The sequence below is a fragment of the Lutjanus erythropterus genome, chromosome 20, assembly GCF_056507025.1.
Source record: "Lutjanus erythropterus isolate fLutEry1 chromosome 20, fLutEry1.hap2, whole genome shotgun sequence".
Lineage (NCBI taxonomy): Eukaryota > Metazoa > Chordata > Actinopteri > Lutjaniformes > Lutjanidae > Lutjanus > Lutjanus erythropterus.
The window spans coordinates 20,099,127-20,117,883 of NC_139336.1; the positions used below are offsets into that span (position 1 = coordinate 20,099,127).

General features: G+C 37.4%; 1 protein-coding gene across 1 annotated transcript; it reads right to left on the reverse strand.

Annotated features, from left to right (window-relative positions):
- Positions 1–4,661: 4,661 nt before the first annotated feature.
- Positions 4,662–18,246, reverse strand: anxa4 (annexin A4). Its single transcript, XM_084746525.1, has 13 exons — positions 18,143–18,246; positions 16,152–16,204; positions 15,068–15,155; positions 13,068–13,162; positions 11,147–11,260; positions 9,683–9,773; positions 7,921–8,000; positions 7,479–7,535; positions 7,302–7,395; positions 6,752–6,847; positions 5,968–6,026; positions 5,719–5,841; positions 4,662–4,917 (listed from the first exon to the last, which is right to left on the reverse strand). The coding sequence occupies exons 2-13, from the start codon at positions 16,158–16,160 to the stop codon at positions 4,861–4,863; spliced, it is 963 nt and encodes a 320-aa protein (XP_084602651.1). The 5' UTR covers positions 16,161–16,204; positions 18,143–18,246; the 3' UTR covers positions 4,662–4,860.
- Positions 18,247–18,757: the final 511 nt, after the last annotated feature.

The window sequence follows — 18,757 nt, forward strand, 5'->3', positions numbered from 1 at the left end:
TTTCCCATAGCATCAATATTGGACTATCTAAAAAAAACTGACAGTTTTGAATTATCAAATATGCAAATAATATATATATTATAATATGAATATTGAATACACTGCCATTAAAGTTAGTTTAATATAAGGGTTGAAACAAATTTTGAAGTTTCCAATCAGTGTCTAGAAAAGCTGCAGATGATGGAAAATGATCATTATCCTACAAATAAGGATGGGATCTGAGTCACTGACAGGAGCTCATTCAAATGGAAAAAGACACAATTTCAAAGAAAAGGGTTTCAACCACCGACTGTCAAAAGATTCTGTATCTCCAATCAGCATGTGTTTTAAATTCCCATCTGTCATCTTGGTTTTCTTTGCACAGGGAACTCCCCTCCGCCTGCCCATGTCACTGATCTGTAACTGCGTTATGCAAATTTCTGCTTAATTTCACATTAGTCAAACATTTTTCTTGGTTTGTTTGTTCAGTCGGTTTGTTTGTGAAAATCATGAGCTAATTTGTAGCTGCTACAGGCATGTGTATCTCAGACGTGGCCTTTTCTGTGATTACATGACACGGATGAAATGCGTTTGTATCCAAACACAATGTATGATTTATTTTCTCGCATGTTTTCTGGATATTGTGATTCCCTCAGTTGAACTAATCTGTGTTATTTTTATTTTTTTAATTTTTAAAATTTTAAACTTAAACAGTAGAAAACAGGCCAACAAATTATATATATATATTAAGGGCTTATTATAAATCACCTTAAAATCACTCAAGGACATACGATCAGATTTATGTACACATCAATATGGACAAGGATAACAATAAATAATTATGCATCATGTGGGATGGGAATCATTACATATGTCATAATACCATCAATTATTTAGACAAAGGCTGTCAATTATTATACTAAGCTTACATTATTTATAATTTATTCTAATCATACTTCCATATTTTTGTCCAAACCAGCAGTTCAACTTGTTCTCTTTAATGAGGTCTGGTGATTACACTGTATGTAGGTACAGTATCCTCTACACACGACAAACAGAAGATCTGTGTTGCTCAATCAAAAAAAAACTGTGAAAAAGAGGAAAGGTAACTGGTAGCTCTGTTCAGCTTACAATGGCATTGCTTGCATTCTACACCTGTTTTTTCCTCTCTACTGTAGCTGAAAACACTGACAGAATATGAGTCTCAAGGGATTCAATGAATTTGCTCAGTTGTAAGGGAATTGTAGATGTTTAAATTTTAATTTTCATTAGCATGGCAAGGTGATTAAGATCTTCCCAGCTTGTTTCAGCTGCCCTCAAGCGGCCAATGAATCTGATACTGCAGGTTTCAAGTCCTCAACAAAGTGGAAATAGTTCCCTTTATCTTTTGACTCAGTTGTGACAGTTTCCACAAACTAAGAATGTACAGATAAAAATAATAGAAGAATGATAGCTGGATTCAATTTAGCTGCTCCTTGTATTATGCATGCTGGCTTACTGCTTACTGTGTCACACGGTTTACTGTGGAGACTTGTGACTGATTGCTGTCTAAAAATTCAACATTTCAGTTCGCAACAGATCATAGGATTGGAAAATTCCCTAAAGAAAAGAGCGACTATGCAGTGTTAGATTCACACCAGCCTCTTTGATATGTGAAGTTCAATATTAATAATACGCAGGATATGAGGTCATAATGTAATGTTACCCACTGGAGTGTACAAAATCAGCTTCTGCATGTGTAGAAGACAAAGTAAAGTAAAGTACAAAGTAAAGACTCACCCAAAGTTTTGCAGCCTTGTGTTGACTTTTGATCAGAGGTTATAATGTGATGAACAGAAACCATGTTGGGATAAATTTTGCTTATTTTACAGGGTGTATTACATCATTCGGCTGCAGGAAATGTTTGTCATTGTTGGCAAGCGCAAAGCATGTTTAAACAAACAAGGAGAGCCATAAATTCTCACATTGTTTTAATGTCCTAAACAGGGCTAGTTAATATGCAGCAAACACTTTTGTCCTCCCCACTATTTAATTAGTAAATTCAGCAGTGCAATCACTCTCGGACCAAGGTGGATTCATTCTTGCTACTATGCAGATAAGATAAGATGAGATGAGATGAGACGAGATACAATACAATCCTATACAATGTGATGTGGCTTCAGGATCTCAACAGTCTGGTTTCTCTGCTGTTGTATTTTGCTCTTCATAGTGCATCGCACATTTTCAATGAGACAGATCAGGACTGCGAGCAGCAAGCAGAACTGCAGCTTACAGTCCTCTGTTCGTCATCATCACTGATATGTTCACTTTACTGTTACTGCTGCTGTCTGCGTTAAAGGTTAAAGACCTGCTTTTCATTGGTTTTGTGTTTCACGATTTGCTTCCTCAGCATCCAGCAGCAGTCAGTGCCTTAGTGCAACAAGTCGCAGTTTCCCTGAGTCGGGATTACAGCCTCTATTCATGATTGAAACGCTTTAATATGAAAAAAAAAAAAAACCCAGTCTTTTCATGTTCATTTCTTTAAATAAATGCAAATTTTATTCATGACTTTTGCAGGGTCGGTCGTCCTCCTCTCACCATCTTCTGTCCCATTGTCTTGTGGACTGCTGGGGGACGGCCACAGGCTTCAAATGGCTCTCACAAACACTCCTCGCCCTTTATCATGTTTTGTCCACTGGAAGGGCACCCTTGGGTCCACCAGTGATGGACCAGGTCTCATTTCATTTTCAGTGGTTTAATTTGCCACCTCCTCTAGTCTCTTGCCTCACTGGCTGTGAACTATTTAACATCTACCTTGTTAACTCTGCTTTCCATTGACATATTTTCACCTGCAGGTAACACTGAAGCTACGCCAAGTTTGAAGTGAGAGTTGCATTCTTTTGACCTGACAGAGAATATTAGCTGCTGTCTTTATGTTTTCTTTGTTTTCATGACGTTAATGAGCTGTTATGTCTCAGCTCACCACCTACATATGTCACCAACCAGAAGGTTGAGTGTAATGTAGGCATTAGGATGTGTTGTCTCCCATTGCGGTGCGTTTTATTACTGTTGCCATGGTAATATTTGCAATATTGTGTTCTTTCAGCTATTGACGGTTATTAAATGATATTCATGAAGCTATTTAAGTGGATATGAACAAACTGTGTACCTGTGTGACCTTATGTTGTGGTTCTTGCTGTACCCACTTTGTCTCGCTTTTTTATTAGATTTGCTAAGGCTTTCCGTCGTTTATCAAGGATTTCCAGTATGTCCCCAACCTAACAACTTGTTCATTTTAATGATAAGTAAGCGTACGGACAAATAGAACACTTATAATCGTGGCTGTGATCCTTTACTACTGCATTATCATCCAGAATATAATTGATAAAGTGGTTTCTCTTGAGGTCCTGTTAAAAACCCTTTTTAAGGGTTTATGTTTATTGTACACAATGAAAACATGATAATGAAATGAAATACACTTCATGCCATGAATTCAAATAAATGAAGGTGCTTGTAAAAAGGCTTTATACTGAACAATAAAGCCAAGGAATTTCTTAAAAAAAAAAAACAGTTTGAAAGCACTACAGGAATAAAAAACCTTGTGCAAAACAAATGTACCACTGACAGTGTTGTAAAAATCAAGTCTCTCTGGGGCACTTTACAAACTTTACTGTAAAAATTAAAGTATTTGTTTTGACTTAAAAAATGTTAGTTAATTAACTTGAATAAATAAAACTCATACACTTATTCCACTAAATTATTATATGATTTTTATAATGCTCTGACCACTGTGAAATACCTAAACGAGGCTTTCACCAGATGGCCACAGAGGGTGGCAGCCCCTCAGAGAAAGACATAAATGGATGCAGTCGTTCAGCTGTCCAACATGGTGACTGGTGAACAATCAGTCAGATGAGTGTTTAGTGATGTTATTTCTTCTTTCTGTTTACACCACACAGCGTGAGTGGAGAGCCTACGGGGGGGAGTGTTCTGCTGTAAAGCCTTTACTCGTTGTATATTAAAGTCTGCAAACAGCACATGACAGGTTTAACAAGAGAAGAATCAGGCTCATGTTGTCCAAGGACAGTGAAAGAACATACTGTATATTCTACATGAGGGTTTTAGTGATAAACATTGCAGATAAGTGAGATTTTGCAGCGGTATAAACACAAATTGGTCCTACTTTGCAGCTCAATGTTAAAACATGACACTGAGGACTGTACTATTCAAAAACATTAAACATGCTGTTAGATTCTCCTGCACTGCTGCTATAAAAAAAACTTTATGGAGAGTTATTTTGGTTCCACCTGGTGGTCACCTTGAGTACAACCACTGCATGTTATTTTCCAGGCTTATTGCTCTCAGATGGTGCTGTAAGTTTGTATGAGCTATGGGACATCCTCCTTAACTTGATTAGGGCACACTTTACTGCCTCCCAAATCAAGCTAGCGGCCTGTTAATGTAATTGAGTCAAATGATGAAGGGCTGACTCAACAAATGAGGAATTGCAACCAATTAAACAAATGGACTTCCCTGACTAGACAATGATGAAAATGTTGCGCTGTAACAAGACCCAGAGCCGGAAGCCAATAACATTCATCTTTTATGGCCTTAAAGATGTGAGAAACGTATATCTCTCTCTCTAACTAATACCATTAATTAATCCTTAACGCAGGATCGATAACAAAACACACAGACATGTGTAAAAGGTCACTGGTCTTTGGTTTAATTGATATTACAGTACAAACGGTAAAACAAGGCACTGCGGTCAATAAGTGAAATGTAAAGGCAATGGAAGAAGAGAAATGTAAGCAACAGTATGCTGTCGATGGAGAACAAAAAGGAGCTCATAATTTGGTCTGTAGAGAAAAGACAGAGCTGGATGTTGTTCTGATGTGTCTTCTACTCGCCTCCACACAGCTCCAGCAGGATTTTGCGGTAGTCACCAGACGTGTCTCCCTGCACAGTAAGAGAAAGATCAGTGAGACTTCAAAAGAACCAGTGTAGGGAATAACTGTCATCAGTCTCACAAAGCCAAACTGATGCTGTCATTCAGACTACAAGACCTATGAAAAGCCAGACAATATTACCCATGACACGAGTTTAGCTAATCAAATTTAAGTGAAGACCTACAGCAACCTTAAAGGGTCAAAACTCAAACTCAAAAGTTCCAGTGGGTTTAAAAATACAGCCAGGGGGCTCTGTCAAGTTTCACCAAACATCTTGTTTTATTTATTATTTTCTTATGACACTGTATCATATCTTATGACACAATGTAGCAGTTCAAAAAGTATTTTATTGATCACTTTTATTTGCAGTATAGTAACGGTCCTGCTGAAATAAACTCAGAGAGGCTGACTGACAGGTGATATGCATCGTTTTCAGAAATATGACTCTGGACTCTACGATCTCTAGAAGCGTATGATTCAACTTATGTCCATATCGATCCCACTACAATATTTAAAAATCGCAATATGTATCAAATTGGCATCCAAGTATTGTGATAATATGAAATCTGGTGATAAGTGTATTGTCCCCATTTAGTCATGTCAACACAAATACAGGTTGAAAAGTACCGGAGTTACCCTTTAAATGACTGCAGTGATGAACTGAAGTCCCATCACGGTGCAAAGCTTCATTAAGGCATTACATTAAGTTAGAATCACTACTATTATTATCATATCACAGGTGTATATATCACATGTATTGCAAAGCTTTTGCTGACTACAGTATTTCCCCGCCCTGTTTTTAGTGCTTCACCTTGATGAAGGAGTAGAGGGTCTTGCCATACATCTTCAGGAACTGCGCCTTAATGTCCAACATGTCAATCTCTGCCCTGGCAACCATTATTCTGATGAGGACGCTGTCTGTAGTGCCCAGCCCCTGACAAGAAACAGAGAGAGAGACTGTTAATACTGTGCTAGACTTTGCCTGTACTTGTTTTCACCACATACGGTATGATAAAATCAGTCTGTTCCACTTACTCCATTACAAGCATAAAATATTTACCTTCATTGATTTGTATAATCGCTCTGCAAAGAACGCTGGCTTGCTCCTTATGCATTTCACTACAAGACAGAAACAAATCCCTGCACATTAGGTGCAACTCTTTCACAGTATGAATACTATAAATTCAGTGGCATAAACTCAAAGTTAAAAAAAAAAAAAAAACAACCTCTGACAGAGCATTTGGCAAACAGGCAGATACTAAACTGTGTATCAAACATATACAATCGACCAGAATCCGGCCCTTAAACAACTCAATCTAGACAATTATTTTTTTTCATAATTTATAAATATGAAAAAGTACATAATTGTGATTTTATTTAAAATAACCTGCTAACAGTCAACATTTATGGGCATTTTCATTGATAATGTGAAGAATTAGGAAACTAATTAGCCCATTAATTGGTCATGTCTGTTGTTAAGCCAGATAAACATATTATTTTAAAAAGTTTGAACTCAATCCATTTAAACAGAAGAAAGGTATAGTCAAACTGAATAAAAAAAGATGCGTATTGTTTTGTTCTGTAGTTTTAATGTTTCCTTTCCATTTGAGAAAACTAAAATAGTTGAAGTTTTTCTTCATAGGTGCATTGTTTTACAAATTAAACCCTAACTTTGCAGGTCAGACAAAGGAAATATAAATGTCCGACACTACTTTTTTCAAATCTGACCTTTCACAATAAGTAATGGAACAGGTCTGCTGTATAGTATTTCCTTTAATTTTTTAAATCATTATCAATTGGCAATAGATATCTATTTGAAGGAGCATGCTGCAGCAGAGACAGACCTATAGCCAGAAAGACGTCCTCCAGACAGCCAGACATCTCCCTCTTAATGCTGTCCTCGATGTCTCTCCCAGAAATCTTCTGATACTCCTCGAACACTGAAGGAAGAAAACAATAAGATTAATGGCTTTAATTCAAGAACAAATCCATCCATGTCACACACGATTTTTCATGATCAAACTCACAACACGACATGAATGAAGATGAAACTGAGTATTTGATCCTAAAGCTGCCACAGCGGGTCAGTAAAATACTTAGATTTAAGTACATAACTTAAATAGCTAATTTAAAGGGATGGCTTGGAGTATTTAATGTGGGGTGGTATGTCAGTATATTACCTACAGTAGATGACAGACAAAGTGATGAACAAACTGACATCTACAGTGGGTAACACTGACTATGGATAAGTACCTCAATCAACCTCACATTAAATAATCTGAACTATCCCTAAGTAAAAGGAAGTATATTCACTAGAGACACATCACTGATAGACACAAGTGTATTAAGCCTGCAGACTTTAACATGATGTGTGTGAATGTGCAGTGACAGTACCTCGCAGCAGATGGTTTCGGTTCCTCACACAGAGCACCGTGAGGAATTTTACCTCGTCCGTGCCCCATCGAGCCTCACCAGCCTCATAGATTTCCTGTAATCACAAACATTAATAAAAAAACTGAGGGTCTTGACTGAAACACATACTTTTTGGTCTAAAAGAACCTGAACTCTTGCCTTGGCGTCTTGAACAGCCTGGGCCTCGTCCACTTTATCACTTTCATCCCGGCCAGCCTGCAACGTAGAAGAGACAGCAGTGTAAGAGAAAAAAAAAAGTGTTTTTATGATGCAGAAGTGATTATTGCTTCCATTTCCCTAAACAAAACAGCTGAAAAAGTTTTCACCTTGAGTTCCTTCTAACATTTGATAAGTCAATTTGTGACTAAAAGAATCTCAAAATGTTTGAACTCAGACAAATAAACTCTGAATGAAAAGAATATTTGACCTCATGAAATGCTGAGCTTTTCCACCATGATACAAGGAAGTTAATATTTGTTACTTTAAATGCATTCTTGCATCAAATTTAATTTTTTTTTTAAATTTTACATAATCAATAATAAAGTGCCATCAAAACGTTCATTGATTCAAGCTAAAAGGCTGCAGGCTAAGGTTTGCTCACCGTGAGTAAAGACACCAAAACCCTCTGAAACATTCCAGATGTGTCCCCACACACAGCGTCCTCCAAAGACTTTCCATATTCTGCCATGAAAAACATAATAAAGTCATTTAAATGTAATGCATGCAATCTAATACCTGTTCAATTTTGGCCACTGGGGGTCAGAAAAACAATACAAACTGACAGACACACACAGCCACTACAGACCATATGGTTATGGCTATAGCTAGCTTATAAAGATTTAATGAACAGCGTCAGTAGCAAACTGTCATCAACTTATCAATTATTTTTGGCCACCTGCTGAACACACTCTATAACCAGTATTCATTCTGCTTTTAAGTTGTTTTGGTTTTCACAAACTTCTGAGAAAGATCTATCTACTATTGCTTTATTTTTTGTTTCTACGACTTATTATTCATTCAGCCAATGTACTACAAATAATGTTTCTTTTTGTGAGCAGCAAAAAGGGAACTACAACTTATTATCCTGTTATATAATCCTTTGTTGTAAAATAATGAATAAAGCTACCCTGATACCTTTAACCATGTCCACCAGCCACTCAGTAACTTTGTCTACTGTTTGGTGCAAGGCAGTTTCTCAGGTTCTACCATACAGTAAATGTCTTATAAAACCAAAACAATGAGCTCAATGTGGATTTGTTAAGCAGATTTGTTAATTCTTTGTGTTTTAAAAACTGAATCCCATGACTGCACAAACAAAAGAGAACAAAAAAGTGAGTTTTGAGCCATACTTTCTATTAGTTTAATAAAAAAAAAAGAGTTTTGAAAAGTTTTGAAAGCAAATATTTGCAAATGTATTCAGTTTCATTAAAGTGAAAACTTTTCAACTTTCCCCCTGGCATTTCCAAGTGGTATAATAGCTTGTGCTGCTGTCAAGGATAAAACCTGCACACAACACCAGACCGCTCTCTGTCCCTCAGAGCCGGGCTCCGTGAAGAAATAATTAACTCCTCTTTGGAAAGAAGAGAAAAGAAAGAAGCATGTTCACCAGAGAGGTAAATTGGAAGCTTCTGTGATGATGTTTATTGCAGTCATAACATTAGCAGTATTAGCTTATTGTTTCACAAAGACAAGTAACAGCAGGGGTTGGCACTGGGGTTGAGTTTGGGCAAAATGTTAAAAACATAAAAAAGTATGAATTAATTTGTTCATTTAGTCTATAATGAAGACATAATTTTCCTAAGAAAAATAATGGCCAGAGGCTGACAGATTTGCATAGTGAAAGTGAGGTGTATAGGGAACCAATCTAAATGTGTATAGTGACATTATTCTACAGCTATTATACAATTCAATCAACATTTAGTTCATAAGAACAGGTTAAAAATGTGTAATATTCACTGTGTTGTGATCTAAATTCACCAACTGTGCTGGTATAATTCGTACAAAACCTGTACATGTCAGTAATACAAAGCACTATACCATAACAATTCATTTACATGCATGGAAAGACAAAGCCATTTAAAAAACAATTTGGAAATACTTTCCGGCTACTGTCACTGCGACCACAGAAGAACAAATGAGCAAACAATAAAGTGCTACAAAGACGGCAGTAATGGCTTTTATGAATAATTTATGCCATCCACTGTTTTCTAATAATGGCGGTCATTGCATTTCAACACAAAGAAGAGGCTTAGTCACTGATAGACAATATCAGATATCATACACATCCCATGGGCGCCAACAGATGCTGAGACATACCCATGACCTGATGTCATATGTTCTATTCATAGAAGGGGCGCGCTTACCTTTCTTGTAGAAAGCGTTGATGGTGTTTATTTCAGCATTTGACCTTGAAGCGAGAATATCGATGAGACAAGCCTCCTCTGTTCCAGCACCCTGTGATGAATGGATGAGTGTTAAAAAACAACATGAAGACTCTGAATACCTGATAAAAGTTAATGAACTAAATGAAATGAAGCTTAAATGATAAGTTTGTCAATAGCTTATACTTTGATTGTCAACAAATCCCATAAGAAGACCAAAATCAATAATGTGCTAGTCTGTCTCTCGATACTTTGACTTTCCTAACCTGTCCCTCTCAGCACCAGTCACGTTTGTTCATATCTGTACTGATGACATGTCACAAATACATTACCATGCATTTCTAAAAGGCTAAATAATTTCATAAAACACCTGGTTACTGTAGTTCTTAGCAAAAGTTATTCAAAAAAGAGTAAACTGTGTATTTGTTGAGGACTAATTTCATCAATACATGAGAGCAGACATATGTCACATCCATGTCTTTGAAAAACTAGTGGCACCATGCCTACAATCTGCTGCATCACGTTTTGCATGTCAAACAATAAAAAAGTTCACAATTTACTTTATTTCCTCCAGAAGTGAAAAAAAAAATCTGTGAAAATCTTTTTTAGCATGCCCACTTCAGAGGCGAAAAACAGTTCATACCCCACACCCCCTCTTTTTTTAAGCAATCATTAACAGAAGAAGCAACTACAACAAAAAGGATTCATCCATTAAATACAGGACACTGTTGTTTCCCTACATAAATCATATTTATTCAACATTAGTTTCACTCCATATTTTCCCCTCATCATCCATGCCTCTGCTCAGTGCTCAATGCCCCACCTATAGGGCCCACACCTCAGTTTGAAAACCACTTATTTACAGTAATGTAACATTAAACAGACCAAAGACCTACAAAGTGTTTTAAAAACAGAAAAAACAGATCTGACATTAATGTCACAAATACATTACCTGGAGATTCAATAACATAGTTGAATATGTCAGAGGCAGACTGAAAGGACACTCATAAACCTCTACTTATTTTATATAACGATGCCAATTGTTGATAACATCAACAACAAAACATCTAAAAAAAAACTAAAACACGGTACTCTTCATTTTATGCCATTAACTATACTATTAAACATGGTACTAACTAGGCAGACCAAACCAAACCATGAGAAAACCTGTGAGCTCTGGAGCAATGGCCCACAAAACATAAATTGTTGGTTAATGCATTTTAAATCTGTTAAATTCTTAACAGCAATTACTTATTAACATCCTTGGAGTTACACTGTAACTTTATATTAGACAGTCTACCAAAACAAGCAAAGCAAATTAAAGTAAGGTATAAGTAAGGTTGTTAAGCACATACACTATAATATGGATAAATCCGTTGTTGGTTCTCCTGATAATACGAAAAATATAGATCTACAGATATGTATATAGATATGAGAATCTCTGACCTTCATTGCATTCCTCAGCTCGTAGGCATCATAGACAGGTGCCAGCATCAGCAGACCTAGAACAACGCTCCTGAAGTTCGCACTCAGCTCTGAGGAAAGGCCATCAGCCAAGTCCTGTAGGAGGACAGGAACAGATGGATTAACAGGAAGAACAGCCGACCAGTCACTCTCAGTTCTTCAGTTTTTTCATTGAGGAGAATCTGTAATAAAAACTGCTTATCTTTGGTGTCAAAATGAGTAAACACTGGCTTTATTTGGGGGGTTTTGTGTTGCCAGCGTGGACATGACACATGACTTCACACATTCCACTCTTCCTCACTCGGGTCTCCACTAGAGGGTGTGGTTTCTGTACACAGTTTTGTGAGCAGAGGAGCTGTTCCACACAACTCGCCTGTGTGACCACATGTAGGCGTCACCATGACTCACTCTTTCTGCTTGCCTGCAAGGAATCCTCTCACAAGCTTTGCATTTTCTACAGCTCCCTGAGAGGAACTTCCAGTTAACTTTATTGACGTCTCGCTGCGAATAGCACAAAGAGCTTGTTTGGTTATTATCTCTTTATGTCAACAGAGTTAACATACTGGACTTCACTTTTTAGTTAATATATTGATCCATATAATTATGAAACAAAGAAGCAGTCAGTGGAAGTGTACCTCTGTGGGTGCAGTGGACGTTGATTTATAGAGGGGTACATTCCCTCTTTTACAGACTACAAGGCCTTCTTTGTCCTGAAGTTTGTTTACAGGTGGTAATAATTTCTCCTTTACAGTTAATGGTTAACTTGTACACTATCAGTGCTATGTTAGAACAACAAAACCCACCTTATATGCTCAAATGATGAGAGAGTAAACAACGGAAAGAGGCTACAAGATGACACATCCACTACTACAGCCAACTATCTGCGTTAGTCGTACTATTGGGTATGGGAATTTCAAACTTACGCTACCTTACCCAGGAAAAGATTGATATTCTATACCATTTTCAATAATGGGGTAAAATTGACAAGACTGAGGACATAAAATTTTTGGTATTTATCAAATGATAAATATAACAAGGCTATAACATGACAGCAAGAAAATATTTATCATTTTCTCTGTAGATCAGGTCTTAAAAGCTATTTTATGGAACATTTCTGCATTAAAATGTCTGAAAACGCTAGACATATGTCATATGTTTTGCTGAGCTGTGGAGATACGTTTTCCTAAATGTTTCCAACAATTGTCAAGCCGTAAGTTTATGTTTCATAGTGGCCGGGAGTTGCCATAACATCCAGGAAAACACTAGACTGAGGAAGGAAGTCTGCAAAAGTGATTAAACACAATGTGAATAAAACTTTAATATTACCTCATTCATGAACATAATTTCTGTCCGAGTCGCATGACATTGATTTCCAGCTGCAACAGTGGTTGTTAATCAATGAAGACAAATACTCCCAAGATCCTGATGTCATCAAACTACGTCTTTTGTCTTTGTTTTAATGTGGTAGAGACCCCTCACGACAGAACTACAGAAGATAACTACATTATCTAATTAACTAATCTTAGAAATGAAGTACATAGTACTGTGTATTATCCACAACAGCATCGAAGTTAATTTACTACTGAACATAGTCAAAGGAGGCTGGGCTATGTGGGCACAGCTGTGTGTGTGTGTATCAACTCGCTGTCAGAGAGAGGAGAGAGCGCAGCTTGAACAGGTGCATTAATACTGCAGAAAATGAGTAGTGAAATAATTTCAAATTTTCAGAATTCAAATATATCAATAAATCAATATTTTTGACAACAGCAGACTCCATCAAGGCTACTTTTAAAATACTCCTAGTGCTCATTTCTCTTCTACATGTGTGCTGACTTCTGAAGGAAAACACATTTTCATTCACTCTGTTTGTTGCCTTTGAGTACAGCTCAGTCACAGCTCTCACCTTCCCCACTGCTTGTTTGTAGGCCTCTTTGATGCGCTGCCTCTGGGCAATGGTACGGTGTGCCAGGACCTCAATGACAGCTGCCTCATCAGTGCCTGTAAGAAATAAGATGATATAGAGGCTCAGATCATTAACCAGTATTAATCTTAAATATCTACAGTTGTAATGATCATGTATTTCAATTCTTGTAGCTCTCAAGACGTCCACGGCCGCAGCCAACATTACGCTCTTTAAGAGACTGTAGTAGGCTTAAGCTAGAGTGACGATACCATGAAACAAGGAGATGTAGCATCAGTGGGTACAAACCATGCCATGCTAACTTGTCGGCGAAGTAGGTTAAATAACGCTCCAAAGTTAGGCTAAATTTTGGCGAGGGAAAAACTGGCATGGCACTTTTCAAAAGGGGTCTTTTCATGTCTCACCTCAAGATCTCTGAATGAAAATGGTTCTATTGGCTCCCATTTATGGACATGCCCACTTTATGCTAATCTCATGCTGTTTTGGGCAAAAAACAGCATTTTTTGCATGCAGTTGAAATATGTTGGTTTTGCTTTATTTCCTTTGAATATTTCTGCACTATTACTAGAGGTCCCTGAACAGAGCTGGAATATCATAAATTTGGGTGTGGTTGGAAAGCTGAGACTCTTGTGGATTAAATGAGCCAAATTGCATTCATGTGTGATGATGTTAGTTCCCATAGTAGCCATTTCATTGTAGTGAGACTGACCTCAAGTGTATAATATCAACTATTGTAAGCTCTAGGATAATCCCAGCTTCATGAAACTTCACAACCACAGGCTAGAGACCTGGGACATTTAGAAGATGGATGGTTTTCCTGGATATATTGACAATAAGGGGCTCACTGAGCAATCCACGGACAGGAGTGCTCGTTATCCAGTTGCCAAATGTCAAAAGTGTTTGATAGCAAATCACAGCATGATCTTTTTCTCTGGTGTTCCTCCAGGTCTTTGTGTATTAATGTGGTAGTTTGGAGGGAATTTTGTTTTTTTTTATTAATTCTGGACTGGTCAAAAACTTTTAAATTGTGCCCCAAATCTGTGTAGTAAATGGTATAAATCCAAAAAACTGTTGCAACAACTTATGAAACATGATAGAGCGCGAGAATCGTATACAGCAATCATAAAGTTCAGCACCTTAAAAAAAAAACAATGTTTATTGCAAATTTATGAATAGACACACAGTGCTGAGCAGCTTTCAGATTATGTATACCACTTCTAAGTGCCATATACCGATGACCTGCTTAATATCCCCTGCTCCCCCTCAAAATGATGAAAAGTGGGTCTATGGCAGGGAGGGAAGGAAAAGTTAGGAACAAGGGTTCGGCCCTGATGTGTCTGACACAGAATCAGGCAGCAGGACTGCAGCCCTGGAGATGATCCTAACACACAGTTGTTTTGTTGGCATCTGCATAGAAACCATCTGTTTGCAATAGAGCTCAAAGTAGAGTCAGGGGAAGACAATTATACTAGCAAACCTTAACAGCATCAACATTCCACACCATGAATGTGCTGATAGTGAAGGAAATGTGACCGTTACATAGCCCCGAATGTTTGTCAGGAGGTACCTGTTTGAGTGGTACATACCTGCCAACATGCTGTCAGGAAAGCACAACCCATAATGAGATTATTTTACCTCTACTTCCTGCATGATCAGCAAAGTCAAGATCAATTTTCCCCTTATACTAGAAGAGGAGAGGAAGCTTTACAATACAATATGTAGAGGTGAGGTGAGGCGAGGCAAAGTGTAAGGACGCACTCAGTAGAATGAACAGACAATGAAAATAGAAAACATGAAGCTGCCATGACAACACAAGCACTGACACTGAATTTAGTTTTCAAACTTTCCTGGAGAGGAGGAGAGAGACCAAGGAAATTATAATTACATTTTTCCTCCACAGAGACCTCGTCTTAATGACACGGTCCAACGTATCTTTGGCTAATGATGGCTTTAGGGTGACAGTGGCAGGATGGATCACTCACCAGCTCCCTTCATGGCTTGTCTCAGCTTCTGGGCATCTGTCTCTGCGTTAAAACCAGACGCCTCAGTCACTGTTCCACGGTTTCCAATCTGGTGATAAATGAAAAAAAAAAAAACTTACAACCATTCATCTATTTACCAAAAATAAAATAAACTGTCACAAAGCTTAAAGTCCATACAAAAATGTGTTTTGCTTATGGTTCACTTCACTGGGATGTTTGACCTTCATTGTGCAGAATGATGTATGTGCAGTTGTGAGGCTAGAGGGCTATTTTCACATTATTTGCTGCAGGGAGAAAGTTTCTCTGTGCTCACCTTAAATCTGAGAGTGTGCAGATGGGAGCAGGATTTTGCAATATTGTGCAACTAGTTTGGAAGCCAATCACACATGTATAGACGTAGAAATTTGAAACTTCAAGCGCATACACCGGACTGTGACTATGAAAATGATGTTTGCATATTCAAATACAGGATTGGCTGAATTTTTCAATGAGCAGGAAGGAGGGGAGTGTGTACATGGAGCTACAGACGCCCATTCAACCAGTGATGGACCCGTTCTTAAAACACATCTAAGGGGAGCTAAAGGCAAAATAACAGCCATAATACTTATAATATAATGCAAATATGGTACAAAGCACAGCTATTCATCTATTTATGCGTCAGAAAGTGATGTGTTTTATAATTTCAAAATGTAGGACAACATTTAATAACTGTAAAACTATTTTTTCAGTTGCATTGAGTTGCAAGGTAGTATCATGAGTAACATTAAGAGGAAATGCAATCTTAAAAATGTTTCAATTTTCGTACCACAATTTGTGTCTATCTAGAACAGTCCTAAGAGACTTAACTTTTTCATCACCAGTTAGCGATTGTGAATCATAGCAGTTACATATCATCGCAATATAATTCTGATAAAGGGTGAAAAATCAGAATATTTTATTGCTGCCCAGCCCTAGTCAAAACCAAGCATAATATAACAGCAAAGTCTCTACCGGTGTTGCAAATAAATGTAAATGTTGTTGATTACAAGACTGTTGACTCTATCCTCTGTGCACAGGTGGAACAGCAGATAAGGGACAGACTTACTGCTGCCATTGTAGGAAGGAGAGTGCAGATTTCCAAACTGGAGGTGCAGAAAGCTACAAGAGAAAAAATAAATAACGGCAGTTTGTCAGTGGCACAAGAAGAAATTAAGTGGAGCATCAGGTGTAGGGGCCATAAAAGGTCTCAGTTTTGAGCGTGACCCTCATTAACCTCTGATCAATATTGTATGCTGTTCATCATCTCAAGAGAGGGTTTCCGTCACACACATTTGGTCCTGGGCTCTCTTATGTCCCACGTCTGTGCTGCTGGCATCCCAGCAGCTAATCTCATTAAGCTAGTGTTTGTTTGGACACACCTGTAATTACACCACTGGGAGCAAAGGTAGCAGGGTTTTCCTGTCTGTAAGGATCAACTTACCCCAATGACAACTGTCATATATTTGTCAAAATCCACTTAGTTAAAAATGTATTGTAAAGACAGACTTAATTTTTTTAGGCCAAAGTCCTGTAGGAAGTCTGTCCATAACACAAATGTTAATATATGGACCACACCCTCCATTTACAACAGAAGAGTATTAGAGGCAGGCAAAAAGGAAAAAAGGAGAGGAGGGTTAGGGTTATTTCTTGACATTGCAACTTTATTCTCAAAATGCAAAAAAAGAAGAAAAAAAGCTTCCTTCTCTGGTTTATTTTTTCTTTTGTATGGCACTAATATTTAAAGTTCGACTCGTTATTTCGACTTTATTCCCAACATTTTTCCTTTATTTTTAATATTTCAACTTTTGTTTAAACATTTTGACCTTTTTGCCAAAAATTTCAACTTTATTCTCAAAATGAAAACAAATCAACCTCGTATTTTCTCTTACGCCTGGCTAATAATGAAAGCTTCTATTTATATTATCAGAATTTCAACTTTATTCTCAAAATTTAGACTTTTTTTTCATTTTGAGAATAAAGCTGAAAAACTTTATTCTCAAAATGCAAAAATAATTTTATTAATAAATAAAGCAATATCTTATTTATTTTCTCTTATGGCATGCTCTGGCACTTATTCTCGATATTTCAGCTTAATCCTTGTCAGCATTTAAACTCTTCATTTTCAAAATGCAAAATAATTACAGCTATTAATAAATATAAATATATGACTGGCACTAATACAGAAAGGTTGAGTTTATTTTGGCCCTGATACTCTCACGTAATTCACACTCAAGCACAATTAAAGTTTGTGTTACTAATCAAACAAAAAGGAAAACAAAAGAAAAAAAAAAAAAAAAACAGTACATGCTGTCCTGAAGTTTGACAGCAAGGACATTTGCTAATCAAACAGTGACCAGATCACTGTGTGTAGGTTTGCAGCCACACCTGAGTGGTTTGTGATGTAAATACAGTGCAGGTGGCTCCTGCGCACCATGTGTATATGGTCCACAGACCGTAGAAGAAGACAAAGTGGATCCTGTTGCTAAGACACAAATGGTTTAAATACTTTGTACTCCTCCTCTGAACAAACACAATAACAGCTGTTATTCCTCAGGCAAATAGCTCCATGTATTAACCGCTGCATAAACAACACGGTAAATTAAAATTCACATGCATGTGTATTGCACATTTCAGAGCCTGAAGGTCATTTACATGCCGCTGTCAAACTTTTATCTACTATGCCCTGCATACAAACGATTGGATCACAAGCCTGTAACGTCAGTGAGAGCTTTAGGAATTGAGCAATAGCAGGAAAGCGCACTTCTCTTACTCAAAGCAAAGGCTGAACGTTATTACTGCAACTGAAAAGTTATTCTGCAAAGCCATATAAATCTACACTATAATGTTCAGGATGGTTTAACTGAGTGATTAATAAAATGTAGAGAGAAAATCGTAACGAAAGTGATTCAGGAAGCAGAGTTAAGTTGGCAGTTAGTGGGCACACCCTGCAGACAGAGAGAGGAGCAGCCGCTTCAGTCTGAGCTCTGATCTGATAAGTCAGATAATCTTCCGCAGAACCTCGAACACAGAACCAACCGAACTGTGGACTTCACTTACCTGTCCTGAAGACTCTGTACTCCGACAAGACGGTAAAGTACCAATGTACCCACAGACCACACCTTACAACAGCTACACTCACGTCCCACCCACCGGGATGCAAATTTTTAGGTACCTCCCTCCGCGTGCACATTAGTGCACGCACGCGAGCTACTGCTGCATTCATGAAATATCGGAAGAACGAAGCAATAAATAGGTTTCAAATGGAAAAATATTACCTTTTACTTCGTTACAATTATCTGGCTGTTTTAATTGTTAGTTACTTTATACATTCAGAGTTTTGCATACAAAACATGAGAAGAGCGTATAAAATATTGTGTTTTGTTATAAATTACGATAGTGTTTACCCTACCATTTCATGTCAAAGGTACAACAGTAAAATCTTATTTTTACATTAATGCATGGGTAATAATAATCAAATGACATGATTATGAATAGTAACAACAGTCACAAAGGCCATTTTCTGTTTTGAGCACTTTAACTTTAACACTTTTGGCACATTTTCCTGATTATACTACTTTTACTCAAATAAAAATTCCAGTGCAGGACTTTTACTTGTAACACTGTATTTTTTTTTTTTTTTTACTTTATTTCGCCAATGGTTTATTGACTCTA

What these genes read in the sequence shown, in the direction of transcription:
- anxa4 (XM_084746525.1), bottom strand. An exon ending in CAACGCTTTCTACAAGAAAG is followed by an intron (nt 8,001 to 9,682) that starts GTAAGCGCGCCC and finishes TTTTCATGGCAG; the next exon opens with AATATGGAAAGTCTTTGGAG. An exon ending in TTTTGGTGTCTTTACTCACG is followed by an intron (nt 7,536 to 7,920) that starts GTGAGCAAACCT and finishes TCTACGTTGCAG; the next exon opens with GCTGGCCGGGATGAAAGTGA.